Source organism: Carassius carassius, chromosome 3, assembly GCF_963082965.1.
Source record: "Carassius carassius chromosome 3, fCarCar2.1, whole genome shotgun sequence".
Lineage (NCBI taxonomy): Eukaryota > Metazoa > Chordata > Actinopteri > Cypriniformes > Cyprinidae > Carassius > Carassius carassius.
In genome coordinates this window covers 7,265,987-7,283,787 of record NC_081757.1, presented here as the reverse complement: position 1 = coordinate 7,283,787, position 17,801 = coordinate 7,265,987, and the positions used below count along the sequence as shown (strand labels likewise).

General features: G+C 34.0%; 1 protein-coding gene across 1 annotated transcript; it reads left to right on the top strand.

Moving 5' to 3' along the window:
• The first annotated feature begins 634 nt into the window (after positions 1–634).
• Positions 635–16,476, top strand: LOC132117729 (ATP-dependent Clp protease ATP-binding subunit clpX-like, mitochondrial). Its single transcript, XM_059527045.1, has 14 exons — positions 635–991; positions 1,562–1,713; positions 1,870–1,987; positions 2,956–3,110; positions 3,215–3,377; positions 6,545–6,586; positions 7,736–7,912; positions 8,678–8,842; positions 8,932–9,020; positions 12,793–12,957; positions 13,104–13,406; positions 14,430–14,522; positions 14,633–14,739; positions 15,321–16,476. The coding sequence occupies exons 1-14, from the start codon at positions 937–939 to the stop codon at positions 15,409–15,411; spliced, it is 1,875 nt and encodes a 624-aa protein (XP_059383028.1). The 5' UTR covers positions 635–936; the 3' UTR covers positions 15,412–16,476.
• The last annotated feature ends 1,325 nt before the right edge of the window (positions 16,477–17,801 follow it).

The following is a 17,801-nucleotide window of genomic DNA, read 5'->3' as shown; positions in this document are numbered from 1 at the left end:
ACTTACAAAAAAAAAAAAAAAAAATCTAAAAAGACTCACACTCTTGTTGTTGCAAACCCGTATGACTTTCTTTCTTCTGTGGAACGAAAAAAAGGAAATGAATGACAGAATGGTTGACGACTAATTTATATATTCACAACTCCTTTATAAGTGTTTCACTGTGTTTTGTATGTAATGAGATATGAGTTATATATTATGAGTAAATCATGTCATTTTAGGGGCACCGTAAGTTAGTTAGGTGTCCTATGTATACTGCAAAGTTTTTTTTCAGGGTGTTTATTTTGTAATTTATCTGTAATGAACAATAAAAAGTATTTTAAAAAAGTGTATTGACACTCAAACGCACATTTTGTACTTTTCTCTGTACACTCTGTGCAGTTTTATGACCGTGTGTAATAATACAAGGGAGTAATGTTAGTTGTTGTATTGTAGCTGTGGTGATGGACTTTTTGTTTCCGCATATTGTAGAAAACTCACTACTATCCGACTCACAGGCTTTAGTACTGTATCGATTCATTTGATTCACTACTAAATTAATTCGGAAACGCAAGTGATTCATTGGTTGACCGATTAATTGAACACAATGATTCTTTGAATCTTTGGAGATTGATTCGCTGACTCCGATGATTCTCGGTCAGAATGATTCAGTGACTCAAAAGTGTCATCAGTTGTTTACTCGTATCAGTGTATTTGCGCAGACAGCAGTGTGGGTTTAGTTCAGCTGCCTACAGCAGCTCTCAAAATAACGTATTTCGTTTAGTAATGTGATTGATTGCTATTTAATTCACAGATTGAGTTTAAGTCATTTATTATCGCCGGGCCTGTGTTGAATGGCTTACAGTGCGTTAACGTTAGCTCTCTGCTAGCGCTAACCTTCAAGCGCTCCTCAAATTCAACAGATTCAGTTCGTCAAACAAACAACAACAACACTCAAACATGTCGTGTACGTGTGCTTTAGCAGCGAGAAAAGTCATAAATTCAGCACATAAAGGTAAGAAGAAAGTCATATTTTGAAAAATATTGATGTTTGTATGTTGCTTAGTTTGGCTAGCGCTGCTGCTAGTGCGCTAAATATATAAACAAACTATGATGTAAGTTACTATTATACATTAATATATATATATATATAATACAAATTAGCTTTCAATTAGAAAAACGCATTTTAAGGAAAAATTTTAATAACTGGACATTTGTCAACTATCGTTTCTACTGCAGTACACATGCGCATTGTTTATATAATAAGATTATTAAAACCATAACCTATTATTCTTATGAATTTATTCAGTTGTTTATTGTATGTCATTAGTATGTATGTATGTATGTAGTTAGTTTGGCGTGGTGATTATTTAAAATTATTAAAATTATTTCTTTCACGATTCATAAAAGGAAAATAAATGACTTGGTTTATCAAGACTCATGTAGACACATTAGAAACATTATTTATCTTATGGCTTGGATATGTGTTCCAGTAAAGTGTGAATTTTGTTGCCAGACGCTCTTCAAACAATATGGCTTCATACCATTATTGTTATTGTGAGTGATGTTTGTGTTTATGACACAGGGATATCCAGCTCCAGAATCCAGTTACTGTCACTGAGCCGCCCAGGGACTCTTGAGGTTCGTCTGGGGCGCCACGTCCCCGTGAGGTCGTTCTCTGAGACAACTGTGTATTATGCTTCAAAAGATGGGATGAAAGATGGAGATGGTGGAAAGGTAAGATGACAAATATGCGGTGTTACATGTCATACACTTCTTGTTCTCTAACAACAAGGGTCTGAGAAGGAAGTAATTATTTTGCCAGTGTTTTTTTTGCCAACTCTTTCTCTTCCTGGAAATTGTGTGTTTTTTATACTTTTGTTTCCTTTTAAGAAATCAGTTGGTGAAGGAAGTGGAAAAAGAACCAGCTCTAGTAATTCGGGCAAAGGGGGAAGTCAGCTGAGATGCCCCAAATGTGGAGATCCTTGCACACACGTAGAGACATTTGTTTGTGAGTACTTAATTTCATATAAGGTTTTACTTTTATTTTTTGGTTTATTTTTTTATTTTATTATCATTGCATTTTATTTTATTTTATTCATTTTTCAAAAAATGTCTGCTGATTGCTGTATTACTGGATTTCTCAAGGTCATTATTATTATTTATTTATTTTATGTGTTTTCTTTGTGATACTGACCTTGTTTCCGAAGGATTACGGTTTCTTTTGGCCTTGTGAATGTTTAAGCAGGCCAGAGTGTTCACTGAACTAACTGTTCAATGCTAAAAATAAATCATACACAACAAGTTGCTTATTCAACTGCTGGTGCTTTAATTAGTAACATGGTTTAAAAGTTGCCTAGTTAAAAGTAAAGACTGAGATTGATTTAAACTGCAATTTTATTTTTTTCTTGTTTTCCGACTTTCTTTCAAATCTTCTGGTTTGCGGACTTGTTTGTAGTTGTTTGAAATAATAATAATGATAATAATAATAGGGAATGCTATATGCATAGGTCTATAAAAGCAGAACTGTAATGTCAAAGTTTTACTTTAAAATACTGCGAAATAAAAAAAGATTATTAAAATGTAACCAAAAAATTACTGCTATAGTATTTCACTGTGAAATAATAAATTGTATTAAAAAATGTAATTATAATTTTATTTTACAGTACAACTGAAATTACAGTTTTAATATAACATGATTTGTGCATGTTGCATTCCCAAATAAACATTATAAGCATCCTAAACTCAAAACAGATGCAGAGGTGAGTTTTTGTAGACTTTAAGACACTGAAAACACTGGATCATGAGCTGCTTGAGTACCTCGGTTCAATATAAAACATGTAACCTATATTTTAATTAAATTCGGCCATTGAGATTTGATAATCTCACTACGCAATGTTGTGATTATGGTTTTAATTCGATTAATCATGCATATCTTAGAAAAACAACACTGAGAAAGATGTTATTTCTCTTTTGCAGCATCAACTCGCTTTGTGAAATGTGAAAAATGCCACCACTTTTTTGTGGTGCTTTCAGAAACGGACACTAAGAAGAGTTTGAGTAAAGACCCAGAGTCTGCTGCAGAAGCTGTCAAGTTGGCTTTCCAGCAGAAACCCCCTCCGCCACCTAAAAAGGTAAACATTCTTTTAACTTTGAGATTTTAAAGCAATGTAACACACAACGTTAATTGGTGGTTCCCATCTTTGTGTGTAATGTCTCTGTTTTTGTTTTCTCGCAGATCTATTCTTATCTTGATAAGTATGTTGTGGGTCAGGATCATGCTAAGAAGGTTCTATCGGTGGCCGTGTACAATCATTATAAACGCATCTACAACAACATGCCGGCAGGCTCCAGGCAGCAGCAGGTGGAGGTGGAGAAACAGGCCTCCTTCACTCCTCGAGGTTTGTACTTGCAGAGATTGTGGATGTGTGTTGAATACACATAGCAGGTAGGAACAGGTGGTTTTCATTCAATGGTTCTTATGTAATTCATAGCAATTAAGAAATAAATCTGTTCCAGGATACAAATTATACTTGGTGCCCTCAGGTTTCACTCTATCAGTTGAAAGCTAAAAACGGAGATGTGACTCTTTGGTAAAACACACAGGTTTTTGTGCTTTGAAGATTAAAATTAAAACGAATCCAGCTTTTTAAAAAATATATGTAATGTTCGCTGAAGTGTGCTATTCCGTTACATATCAAAGTTTTAGTAGTTTGTTCAAATCCCTAAACCTAAATATGAGAATAATCTCATATCCCACTTTTAAAAGAATAATTCACACAAAAATTTAAATTTGCTGTAAATTAACTCAACATCAGGCCATTCAAGATGTAGATGAGTTTTTGTTTTCTTCATCGGAACAGATCTGGAGAAATGTAGCATTTCATCATTTGCTCACCAATGGATCCTCTGCAGTGAATGGGTGCTGTCAGAATGAGAATCCAAACAGCTGATAAAAACATCTAGTTGTTCAATGGATCATAAATCTCACATTCGGATCACATTTATGGTTTTTGAGCCACGGATCGGGTCGTTTTTCAGATCAACAAGAAAATAAAAAATATATCAGTGTAATTTAGCTTTCCATTTAGAACTTAAATATAATAATAATAATAATTTAGTACAGAAATTTAATAATTAAGTGTAAAATAACATTGCATAGTGTTCAATTTTAAATTAAATATATATTCATCTTTGTCAGCTTTTTTATTATTATTAGCATTTATAACAGCAGCTGTTATTTATAGGCTGCTGTCCCTTTAAGTCAAATAAAATTAAATGTATCAGTTTTTCTAAAAAGGTGAACATCTTTTAGCTATTTTTAGTGGAAACAGACAAGCCTATATTGCAGTGTAAATACAATTGTCTGATTCGGCATGTCACTGACAAAGTATTTTTAAAAAGAAAAGAAAATCTTACATTTTCTTTTCAAGCTGTATTCTTCAAATACGCCTACAGTGGTATTTTCCATAATGTGGAGATGCCTTCACACAACATCAACACCTCCGTGCAACTGCGTTTATACGGCAAGCTGTTTCATTAGTCCTGACAATGGGCCGCTATTATATTGAAGTAAGTGCTCATGATTGATCATTGTTCTTGCTAAAAAAAAATAAAAAAAAAAGTTCTCATTACATGAGATCTGCAGTTTGGTTTAAATATGAATTATTAGAGCACTCCTTGCTGTCATTAAAACGTAGCATGCCACAAGAAAAGTGATCAAGCGAATCCACTACAAATGTCTAAATTCATGTCATTTTGGTTTAGCTTCTGAGTGTGTGTTATCTCCATTAATGAGAGTGGAATATTTAATGTAAATGTGTATATTGAAATGAAACCTAATGAAAAGAGTTTAAAACAGCGTTCGCACATCTCTATGCCCAATTTGTGCATACGCAATGTTTATACATGAGACCCCTGATGCATGGATTCAATATAAAGATACACATCTGATTTCTTTCTCAGCTGTTGTTGTTTACTTAAGACATAAGCGACTACATTTACCAGAATGATTGTGGAGATCTATTTTTTTTGTCATAATTTTATGTGTATATTTATCTGTTCAAACACAAAGGTGTTCACACACAGTCTGAAAACAGCGTGCAAGTAACTAATCAAATTCCCTTTTGCCTTTTCCTTCACTGGAATGGTTTAAAATCACTTGTATGTTTAAAAACGCACAAATGGTAAACTTTCACTCTATTATGGTTACATTTTGCAATTCATCCGCAGATCACATGCGTGCCGAACCCCAGGGCTTAGTCCGTATGGATTAAACAGATCAACTGCAATCCGTTCAACTAAAAACATAACGATAATCCAAATGTAATCCACATGACTCCACTCCATCAAATGAATGTCTTCTAAAGTGAAAAGCTGCATGTTTGTAAGAAGCAAACCCATCATCAAGATGTTCATAATGTCACACTGTCTGAAAGCATTATTATGGATTATGGACACGAGTTTTGGCCTGAAGTAGTGGCTTAATGTCAAAACGCCTTTGTTACGGCCCATTACCATTTCAAGGCTCGTGAATTCTAAGGACACAGGCCGAACATATAAAAAGAAAGAATCACAACCCCTGATGCGAGTTCCAAGACGTCTCTATTTAATTAACAGAATTCAAATCAAACATTCACAAATAATATTTATAAGAAAGAAAAACAATCTAATGGATGATAAAGAGAACAATCAGTTCACGGGTAGGGAAACTAAGAAAACAGTCCCCTAACTACACCTGTTCTCGGAATAAAGTTCTTACCTGACTACCGAAAAATAAGAACAGGTGAGTCTTCCGGACATCTGCTTCCCTCACTCAGTTCTTACTAAATAAGCAAATGTGAACTAATAAATAAATGCATACACTACCCGCAACTGAAAAGTAAGAAATATACCAAATATCAAAACACAACTTTATACGTTAAACCCAACCTTAACATAAAACAAACAAAACCGCCTCCAAGAGGCGATGAGAGACGCTGGTGAATGGGAAGCGGAGCAACGGAGAGAAAGAGAGCACCGCCATTGCTGTCTCGGAGCCTTTTATCCGGTATCCCCGATGACGTCACATAATTCTCGCATAAGAAATCCTCCCACAACGCCACCTACGGACTCAAAAATAAATAAATCACACAGATACACATAACATCCTTAGATTTAGATTTGTTATTACATACACCATTTAGCTTCACAAGACATTAACTGATGGACTGGAGTGGTGTGGATTATTGTGATGTTTTTATCAGCTGTTTGAACTCTCATTCTGACGGCACCCATTCACTGCAGAGGATCCACTGGTGAACAAGTGATAAAATGCTAAATTTCTGTTGTGATGAATAAACAAACTCATCTTTAGTTCATCTTGGATGACATAAGGGTGAGTCATTTTTAGTTTTTGGATGAGCTTTTCCTTTAAATTTTTTTTTTTTTTTTTTTTGTCATGTTTGAAATAAAGGACAAGCCTTCCATGACAGGTTTCCATTGTGTACCTTCTTGAATTAGGAAATGAGTTTCTTGTTGTGTGAGAGTTGATAGTGATTTCGTCGTAACTGTCCTCCTTTCTCCGTAGAGCTAGAGCTAAGACGACGGGAGGATGAATACAGGTTTACAAGTAAGTGTATGTCAACACCCATAATCTGCATTATTGTCTGTGTCATTTAAGCCATTTATTTTTCTAAACTAATCTGTTCTGTGATGTTTTAATTTGCTTTGATTTTGGTTGGGTGTGCCAAAAAACACGTAGTTAGTTTTTCCATTTCCTTTAACCTTTGTCACTGTTGATGTGTTATATTTATGCATATTGACGTAAGTGACCGTGCATGGATTAGAAACAATGCTGGTTTGTTTTGATCAGATAAGCAGAGAAGGAGAGTTCCCTAGTGACCTGATTTAGCTGCTGGTTCATGCTCATGTGTCACATATGCAACTTTCAGAAGTTTTTGTCACAGGAAATCCCTTTAGATCCTGTGAATAGTGCAGCTGTGCACACTATTGACCTTACAATTTGACCTTACCAGCATCATATGAGCAATCTTAAAATAACAGATGACTACAGTGCCAAAATATGTACTTTCTTCTTGCTAGCTTTTATTTTTAGATATTTTTTTTTAATGTGAGTTTGTCATTAGTTTATATATATATACATATATATATATATATATATGTATGTATATTTAACTTTTTTTTTTTAGTATTAGTAATATTGGTTTTTCTAAATTAGTAATTTGATTAATTTTTTTATTTTAATTTGAATTGATTTTATGATTTGCGTAATATTTTTTAACAAATTGACTCTTAAAGAAATGTTCGGTTCTAATGTCTAATTAATACTAATCTGATTCGACATCATATATGCTGTCATATACAACAAAAAATACTTTCAGCTCATCCCTCAGTTTGATTGAGAAAGTTGGCTATTAATTTTGCCTGTGTAAATTTATATTGAATTTATCTTAAATATTATACACCTTTGTATTGTAAAGATGGTTTCACAAACGGTTTTTGAATGTCTTGTTATAGATTGCCACAGTTAGTGCATTAACATTAATGTAATGAGTGAGGAGTTTATATCTGTGGAACATTCATTTTATAGGTCTTATGTAAACTGGACTAATTATGTAAGACATAAAAAATGTTTGTTCAAAGTACTGAATTATTATGTACATAATGAAAATTCCCTGAAAGTCAAAAGTCATTTCAGCTCCAAAAAGTAATAATTTTTGGTTTTTATGTTTGTTTTTGCTTTATGTGATTTGTCCAGAGCTGCTGCAGATCGCAGGGATCAGTCCTCATGGAAACGCTCTGGGCGCCTCCATGCAGCAGCAACTAAACCAGCAGGCACCTGCAGAGAAGAGAGGAGGAGAAGTGCTGGACTCCACACACACTGACATCAAACTAGAGAAGAGCAACATAGTGCTGCTGGGCCCCACCGGCTCAGGTGAGACAGAAACACACTTTCAGTGTTGTGTACATTATGACAGTTGTAAAAGTTAGTACTTTTATTCAGCTAAGACGCATTAAGTTGATCAAAAGTGACAGTAATTACATGTAGAATATAACAAAAGATTTCAAATTCTAATAGATGTTGTTCTTTTGAACTTTCTATTCAAATCAGCAAATCAGAATATCAGAATGATTTCTGAAGGATAATGTGATGAAGACTGGAGTAATGATGCTGAAGATTCAGCTTCAGTAATTTTTTTTAATTGTAACAATATTTTACAATGTCACTGTTTTACTGTTTTGATCAAATAAACACAGCCTTGGTTAGAATTAAGAGGCTTCTTTTAAAAACATTTCAAAAAGTACATGGTAATGTATTGAATAAAAGCAGTCTAAAAATTCTGTCTTGTGCTAATATGAACAACTAGAAACATACTAGGGCTGTGCCGATCGTTATGCGCATCTCGTCAGTAAAGCCGGTTCTCTAATCAGCGGTAAATTCCATCAGGTGCGTGATTTCACATAGAGCAGCTGTTACTACACAGAGCCGTTGTTAACTGAGAAGATGCGCAAATCCACGTTCATTTTCAGCGTTTATCTGCGCATCTTCTCAGTTAACAACGGCTCTGTGTAGTAACAGCTGCTCTATGTGAAATCACGCACCTGATGGAATTTACAGCTGATTAGGGAACCGGCTTTACTGACCAGATGCACATTAAAACATACACCAGCCCTAAAACATACCTAATCTGTACTACAGGGAAAACACTTCTGGCCCAAACGCTGGCCAAATGCCTGGATGTTCCCTTTGCGATCTGTGACTGCACCACCCTCACTCAGGCAGGATACGTGGGAGAGGACATTGAGTCAGTCATCGCAAAGCTACTGCAGGACGCCAACTATGTGATCGAGAAAGCTCAACAAGGTAACACTTCCTGTGACGTTTAACCACAGACCATGTAGTCCAAGAGTTTGTTCAATTCAACTCTGATTTGGATGTTGAAATTGTTTCAGGTATCGTGTTTTTGGACGAAGTAGACAAGATAGGGAGCGTTCCTGGGATCCATCAGCTAAGGGACGTGGGAGGAGAGGGAGTGCAGCAGGTTGGTCATTACAAATGAACCAGATTCCATGTCCTAGGTCACACACTTCAGATATGTCAGTGATATTCAGCTGAACTTTGTCCTAAATCACACGAATGCTCACATGGCTGTTAAAGATTAACAGAAAAACAGTCTGTTACTCTTGGAATCTCACTTCAATGAGTGAATTTATTATTACTTTTTGTTTCTACCATGAAATAAAAATGTAATGCTATTTTTTATCTCACAATTTATATTTGTATATATGTGTGTGTATGTATATGTATGTATATGTACAGTACAGACCAAAAGTTTGGAAACATTACTATTTTTAATGTTTTTGAAAGAAGTTTCTTCTGCTCATCAAGCCTGCATTTATTTGATCAAAAATACAGAAAAAAATGTAATATTGTGATATATTATTACAATTTGAAATAAATGTTTTTAAATGTATTATATTTTAAATTATCATGTATTTCTGTGATGCAAAGCTGAATTTTTAGGATCATTATCACATGATCCTTTAGAAATCATTCTAATATGATGATTCATTATCAAAGTTGGAAACAGTTCTGCTGCTTAATATTTTTTCAGAACATGTGATACTTTTTTAGGATACTTTGATGAATAAAAAGTAAAAAAAAAAAAAAAAAAAAAAGCTATGTTTTTAAAATATAAATATTTTGTAATAACAATATACACTATAGGTCAGTAATCTGGGGTCAGTAATTTTTTTTTTCTTTCTTTTTTTTTTAAATAAAATCAATACTTTTATTCAGCAAGGATGTGTTAAATTGATAAAGTGATAGTAAAGAAAATATATTATTAGAATATATATTATTAGAAAAAAAAAATATTTTGAATAAATGCAGTTCTTTTTAACCTTTTATTCATCAAATATATTAGACAGCAGAACTGTTTCCAACAATCATAATAAATCAGAATATTAGAATGATTTCTAAATGATCATGTGATAGACTGGATGTTATATGTGACACTGAAGGCTGGAGTAATGATGCTGAAAATTCAGCTTCACATCACAGGAATAAATTATTTTTTAAAAGTATATTCAAATAGAAAACTATTATTTTAAGTTGTATTAATATTTCACAATATTTTTTCTGTATTTTTGATCAAATAAATGCAGGCTTGATGAGCAGAAGAAACTTCTTTCAAAAACATTAAAAATAGTAATTTTTCCAAACTTTTGGTCTGTACTGTATATATATGTATATGTTTGTGTGTGTGTGTGTGTGTGTGTATACAGTCTTGGCCAAATGTTTTGAGAATTACATAAATATTAGTTTTCAAAATGTTTGCTGCTAAACTTCTTTTAGATCTTTGTTTCAGTGATGTACTGAAATATAATTACAAGCACTTCATATGTTTCAAAGGCTTTTATCGACAATTACATGACATTTATGCAAAGAGTCAGTATTTGTAGTGTTGGCCCTTCTTTTTCAGGACCTCTGCAATTCGACTGGGCATGCTCTCAATCAACTTCTGGGCCAAATCCTGACTGATAGCAACCCATTCTTTCATAATCAATTCTTGGAGTTTGTCAGAATTAGTGTTTGTCCACCCGCCTCTTGAGGATTGACCACCAGTTCTCAATGGGATTAAGATCTGGGGAGTTTCCAGGCCATGGACCCAAAATTTCAACATTCTGGTCCCCGAGCCACTTAGTTATCACTTTTGCCTTATGGCAACGTGCTGGAAAATGCATTGTTCTTCACCAAACTGTTGTTGGATAGTTGGAAGAAGTTGCTGTTTGAGGGTGTTTTGGTACCATTCTTTATTCATGGCTGTGTTTTTGGGCAGAATTGTGAGTGAGCCCACTCCCTTGGATGAGAAGCAACCCCACACATGAATGGTGTCAGGATGCTTTACTGTTGGCATGACACAGGACTGATGGTAGCACTCACCTTTTCTTCCCCGGACAAGCCTTTTTCCAGATGCCCCAAACAATCGGAAAGGGGCTTCATCGGAGAATATGACTTTGCCCCAGTCCTCAGCAGTCCATTCACTATACTTTCTGCAGAAGATCAATCTGTCGCTGATGTTTTTTTTGGAGAGAAGTGGCTTCTTTGCTGCCCTTCTTGACATCAGGCCATCTTCCAAAAGTCTTGGCCTCACTGTGCGTGCAGATGCGCTCACACCTGCCTGCTGCCATTCCTGAGCAAGCTCTGCACTGGTGGCACTCCGATCCCGCAGCTGAATCCTCTTTAGGAGACGATCCTGGCGCATGCTGGACTTTCTTAAACGCACTGAAGCCTTCTTAACAAGAATTGAACCTCTTTCCTTGAAGTTCTTGATGATCCTATAAATTGTTGATTTAGGTGCAATCTTAGTAGCCACAATATCCTTGCCTGTGAAGCCATTTTTATGCAACGCAATGATGGCTGCACGCGTTTCTTTGCAGGTCACCATGGTTAACAATGGAAGAACAATGATTTCAAGCATCACCCTCCTTTTAACATGTCAAGTCTGCCATTCTAACCCAATCAGCCTGACATAATGATCTCCAGCCTTGTGCTCGTCAACATTCTCACCTGAGTTAACAAGACGATTACTGAAATGATCTCAGTAGGTCCTTTAATGACAGCAATGGGATTTTTGGGATTAAGTTCATTTTCATGGCAAAGAAGGACTATGCAATTCATCTGATCACTCTTCATAACATTCTGGAGTATATGCAAATTGCTATTATAAAAACTTAAGCAGCAACTTTTCCAATTTCCAATATTTATGTAATTCTCAAAACTTTTGGCCACGACTGTATATATGTATGCGCATATATATATACAGTACAGACCAAACGTTTGGACACACCTTCTCATTCAAACAGTTTTCTTTATTTTCATGACTATGAAAATTGTAGATTCACACTGAAGGCATCAAAACTATGAATTAACACATGTGGAATTATATACATAACAAAAAAGTGTGAAACAACTGAAAATATGTCATATTGTAGGTTCTTCAAAGTAGCCACCTTTTGCTTTGATTACTGCTTTGCACACACTTGGCATTCTCTTGATGAGCTTCAAGAGGTAGTCACCTGAAATGGTCTTCCAACAGTCTTGAAGGAGTTCCCCGAGAGATGCTTAGCACTTGTTGGCCCTTTTGTCTTCTGTCTGCGGTCCAGCTCACCCCTAAACCATCTCGATTGGGTTTAGGTCCGGTGACTGTGGAGGCCAGGTCATCTGGCGCAGCACCCCATCACTCTCCTTTTTGGTCAAATAGCCCTTGATGCCTTCAGTGTGACTCTACAATTTTCATAGTCATGAAAATAAAGAAAACTCTTTTAATGAGAAGGTGTGTCCAAACTTTTGGTCTGTACTGTATATATATACATGTATGTATGTATATATATATATATATATATATATATATATATATATATATATATATATAATTTTATGTGTAATAGGAATTCCTATTCTTTTCAAAAATGCTTTTCAAGCTTAGATTGTCTTATTTCAATCAAAAACTCACTTAAGTTTGCCTTTTTTTATGAAAACAAGACAACAATTTTTATTCTAGAAGATCCTTCTTGATTTAATAACTTTTAGATATTTTGGCTGGAAACAAGAAAAAAATCTTTGCTTGAAAAGCATTATTTGCAGTGTTTATGCTTTATTTAGTTGTTGTTGTTAGATTTTATCGTGGCTTTAGCAAGCTTCAATAAAACGCAGCTTCTAAAATATTTTTGTCAAAATAACGATTTGTGAATTCAGATTTGTAAAGACATTGTGGTGATGACTGACACGTGCTTCATTGTTTTTAATAGGGTTTACTGAAGCTACTGGAAGGCACTATTGTTAATGTTCCTGAAAAGAACTCAAGGAAGCTGAGAGGTGAAACGGTCCAAGTTGACACCACCAACATCCTGTTTGTAGCATCTGGAGCGTTTAATGGCCTTGATCGTATCATCAGCAGGAGAAAGAATGAGAAGGTGAGTAATAACAGGATGAGTAATAACTTAATCACACAGTGATGCGAGATCTTCTCAGTTAATTAATGTTGGTGTCTAAGAAGAGTTTTCATGACTGAAAATGATGTTTATGTAATCTAATTGTTGCCTTCATATTCTATTTGTAGTACCTTGGGTTTGGAACACCGTCTAATATGGGGAAAGGTCGACGAGCGGCAGCAGCAGCTGACCTGGCTAACACCACGGGTGGAGAGGTGGACGCAGTGGCTGAGATCGAGGAGAAGGACCGGCTTCTGAAACACGTGGAGGCAAGAGACCTCATTGAGTTCGGCATGATTCCTGAGTTTGTGGGCCGTCTTCCTGTTGTGGTTCCACTGCACAGTCTGGATGAGGAGACACTGGTACGGATCCTCACAGAGCCACGCAATGCTGTTGTGCCTCAGTATCAGGCTCTCTTCAGCATGGACAAGGTTGGTGCCTAATATACAAACAACAATGAAGTCCTGTGCCTATCACTGTAGTCATAATTATTTCCTGGGTGCAGAGTTATTATTGTACCTAAAATATTGTACCTAAAGTATTGTAACTAAAATAAAAACTACACTAAAACCATAAAGAAAAAAAATTTCTGTACTGGAAATAAAGGTTTAAAAATGTAATTTATTTCAACTAGTTGCCAAGGCTTCATGTCTCATTTACTTTTAGTGTAAGAAGTACTAAAACTAAAGCTGAAATAAAAATGTATTTAAAAAAAAAAAAAATAGATACATTAAAAAAATAGTAAAAAACATTAAAAAAAAAAAATCATAAAAAACTTTAAAATTGAAATGGAATTATAACTACAAAAATACATCAGTAATACTGTACTAAATCAACACTGCACCTAACCCTAACCTGTCTTATTAAATTTTAATCACTGTTGTTATATTTTAGTGTTTAAATTAATATCACATTTATATATATTTTTTTCTAGATTATTAATCAGATGGATTATAGTGCTTATAATTTAGTAAATATCTACACACTATATAGTATAGTACAGTAGTTCTCAAACGGTTTACACCAAGTACCACCATAATGAGTAACATTAAAATACAGTAGCATAGTAGGCAAAAACAAGGCAGTTTTATTCTTAATAAGAATATTTATTATTGTCAGCCGCTTTAAAGATTGTAAATACAGTTTGAACATTACCACTGCACTGTCCTTACATACAGGTCAATAAAAAACTAAAATGATTCAATTAAAATGAACTGTACCTAAAAGTTAAATAAAAACTGTACTAAAAGGTAAAGTAAAAAATGAACAGTACTTGAAAACACAGGCAATATTTAGCCACCTTGCAAACTATTTAAAAGTGTTCAACATTAATTTAATTCAGTGATTCCTCTGTGTACCGCACTTTGAGTGTCAATGAGATGGTATAATGTAATGCAAAAGATAAAAAAAAAGTGAATCATGAAGTGTTTCTGAATATCTTTGTTTTGTATTAGTGTGATCTCAACATGACACCTGATGCCCTGAGAGCGATTGCCAGGCTGGCTCTGGAGCGTAAAACCGGAGCACGTGGGCTGAGATCCATAATGGTAAGAGAATGCTGTTTTGTTTGTTTTGTGACGTTTACACTTCCTCAAGGCATGCTGGTATAATGACGTGTGCTCTTGTGAGGTCATAAGCTGCCACTGTTTCCCAACAGGAAAAACTGCTGCTAGATCCCATGTTTGAGGTGCCACATTCAGATATCGTGGCCGTGGAAGTGAACAAGGAAGTAGTTAAAGGAAAAGCACAACCACAGTACATAAGGTGAGAGCTGACATGACCTTGTTTGTTATTTTATCATCTTGGGTGTCTGCAATAAAGTTTACAGTCTTTTTTGACAGATGGAACTATGGACTCTTTTTATGCCTGACGTTATTTTTTTTAAATGACTGAATTTGCTGAGAGTGAGAAATTTAAGGAAAAATCGAATAAAAAGTTAAAATATATGTAGGTTTGTCATGCATTTGAATAATTTATTACAAAGGTACCATCATCTTTTTATTCTTTTATATATTTATTTGAACTGTAATACACCCTGCAATGAATTTCTTTTTATCAAAAATAATAAATACTTATAATAAGTAATACTTATAATTCAATAAATATTATTCAAAACAAGAAAAAAATCTTTATCTGCTCAGTATAATTTATTTTTATGGAAACAAATAATGTTTTCTCATTCTGGGTTCAATAAAAACTTCTTAAACTGATGTTATTATGTACAACCTGATAAGTAAACCAGCACACATTGCTGTCACTTTGAATGCACTGCCTCATTCGATTAATGGCACTTTGTGGTGATTTTAATTAGTCCCATTGACTGTACTGCTGTTCTTTCCTCTCAGAGCGGCAGCTAAAGTCTCTTCTGAGGAGGAGTACGACTCTGGAATCGAGGAGGAAAACTGGACAAGACAGGCTGATGCCGCTAAGAACTAAAAACTACAAAAACCCGGTTTATAGTCAAGACTTTTCTTTAGTTGATTGTTTGCCTCCTCGGTTCTCCTAAGGGTCCATTTCTCACTATGCTTGTCATGACTTGTTACTCACTTTAGTACTACGTCTTATTCCTTGAAAATATCCCAAATCTACTCTCGCTTAGAGAAATGTGAAATTAAAGTCAACCAAATTCTCCCCTGACACTTTCCTCATAAAGAGATTGTGAACCGTATATGAAATGTAAAGAGAATTTTATTTTATTCTTATTAACTTGATCTTGTAAGTGATTTTATGAACCATTTGATTGGACACCAAACAGAAAGTGAAGAGGGCTTGTACCAATGTATGTTTGACTTCAGATTCCCTGTGTCTCTCTTTGCCATGCTTGGAATAAAATTACACATTGTTTCGCACTGGTCATGTACTGGTTATATCGATATAAATAGAGTACCTTATAAAACTATAGCAGATTACTTTCATAAAATATCCCAATATGCCCATGGTAAATCAGTTTTTGTAGCTGAACCACGTGTATTATAATCAGTACCCCATCTGAATATGTATTTTATTAAGGTGTGTTTAATTGAATTAGGCCTCTGAATGAGCTGGCTTTTTTCTTTTTTCTTTTCCTTCAATCAATGCTATGGGATTTTTAAATCTCATTTTTTTTCTAGTACACTCAAGCTGCTATTTGCATTAGGATAAGGGTCAAGAAAATCAGTAACTGGCTGGAATTGTATTGAATTGTATCAATGTGTTGTCTTGATTTCTACTGTTATTCACAAAGTGGCCCAGTGATGGAGGATTTATTTGTATTGGCCAGATTAAAACAAATTGTACACTAGTAACTTTGGTCTCTTTGAAAAAGTTGTGCATCTCCTGGTGTAATTCATTTTAAATCGCCTCACAGAAATAGATTATTTTTATTTTGAATTGCGCTGTTTGTTACAGGATATACTCTGATTAAGTGCAAGCCATGTATGCTTTTAAACCTCACCATTCAAGTCAAAGCATATATGTACAAAACAAATGTATGCAGGAATAAAATGTAAATATTCTCACTGAGCAATGTAGATCTTTGTTGTATTTTAAGGAACACGGCAATGACAATTGGAGAAAGATCACGTTGTTTCAAACCTGTGTAACTTTCCCCTATTGAACACTTTACCCAATTATACTTTAATGTCCCAATCATACATTTATTATAATGTCCCATAAAATATATTTATAAACATGAATTAATATTATACTATATCATTATTGTAATTATTGAATATATATATATATATATATATATGTGTGTGTGTGTGTGTGTATATACACACACACACACACACATATAACATTTTATGATACAATTTTGATCATATTATTCTATATTAGCTACATGGTATACTAATATATAATATTGTACTGTATTATTTAAATATCTCCATCAGTATATTCCCTATACTAATATTATGCAGCTTATAATTAAGTAATATATTATGATTTTGAAGTTAGTTATTATATATACACACACACACACATATTTATTATAATATATTAATAACATACCATATTATTTAAATGTATAATAACATTTTATAATTGTTAATGTTAATAAGAATCATACTGTATTTTTCATATATTTAATTTAATTTAGATATTGTATAAAATATTTTTAAATAATTTATTTGAGTTAGTGTTCTTTTAAAAAAATGTTTCAGTTAAGAGAAAATTAAATATATTATGAATTTTAAATAATTTCACACTTTGTACAGATGTTGCCATTTTTTAATGTAAACATCTTTACATTTAAAATCAGACATGTTTTTGTGAATATTGGTTTATAATCAGATATAGGTTTGATATCATTTTAGCAAACAAAAGTCTCTTAATGAACTTTCCTGTAGAAGATGTTTTTTCACAAATTGGACATCACTGCTTTGTTAACCATGCACAAACCGTATATTACTAATTATGGTATATATTTTAGAGAGAGAGAAAGTATATACTATAGTTTGAGAGTGCATACTCTCAAATGCAGTTGAGAGTATTCATTTAAATGTCCAGCAGTGTCTGATCTAAATGTCTTGCTGTTGTTCAGGAGAGTGTCTCAGAGGTCAGAAAGAAACAAGCCGATGCCAAGAGAATGCTAGACATCCTCAAATCTCTGTAAAAACTCAGAAAACTCCAGAAAGAGGCTGCGTCCAGGAAGGGTAAAACATAAAAATATCATTAAGTTTGCATGATTTAATCAAAAAAAAAAAAAAAACACTTTTTGTACAACATTATTCTTCACACCTTTTGTAGAAATCTGTCTATGAACTGCTTTTTTGTAGTTTTCTATATATTAAACTGGGATTTAAAAAATAATTTTGACAAAAGTTAATTTAGCTTAATTACTT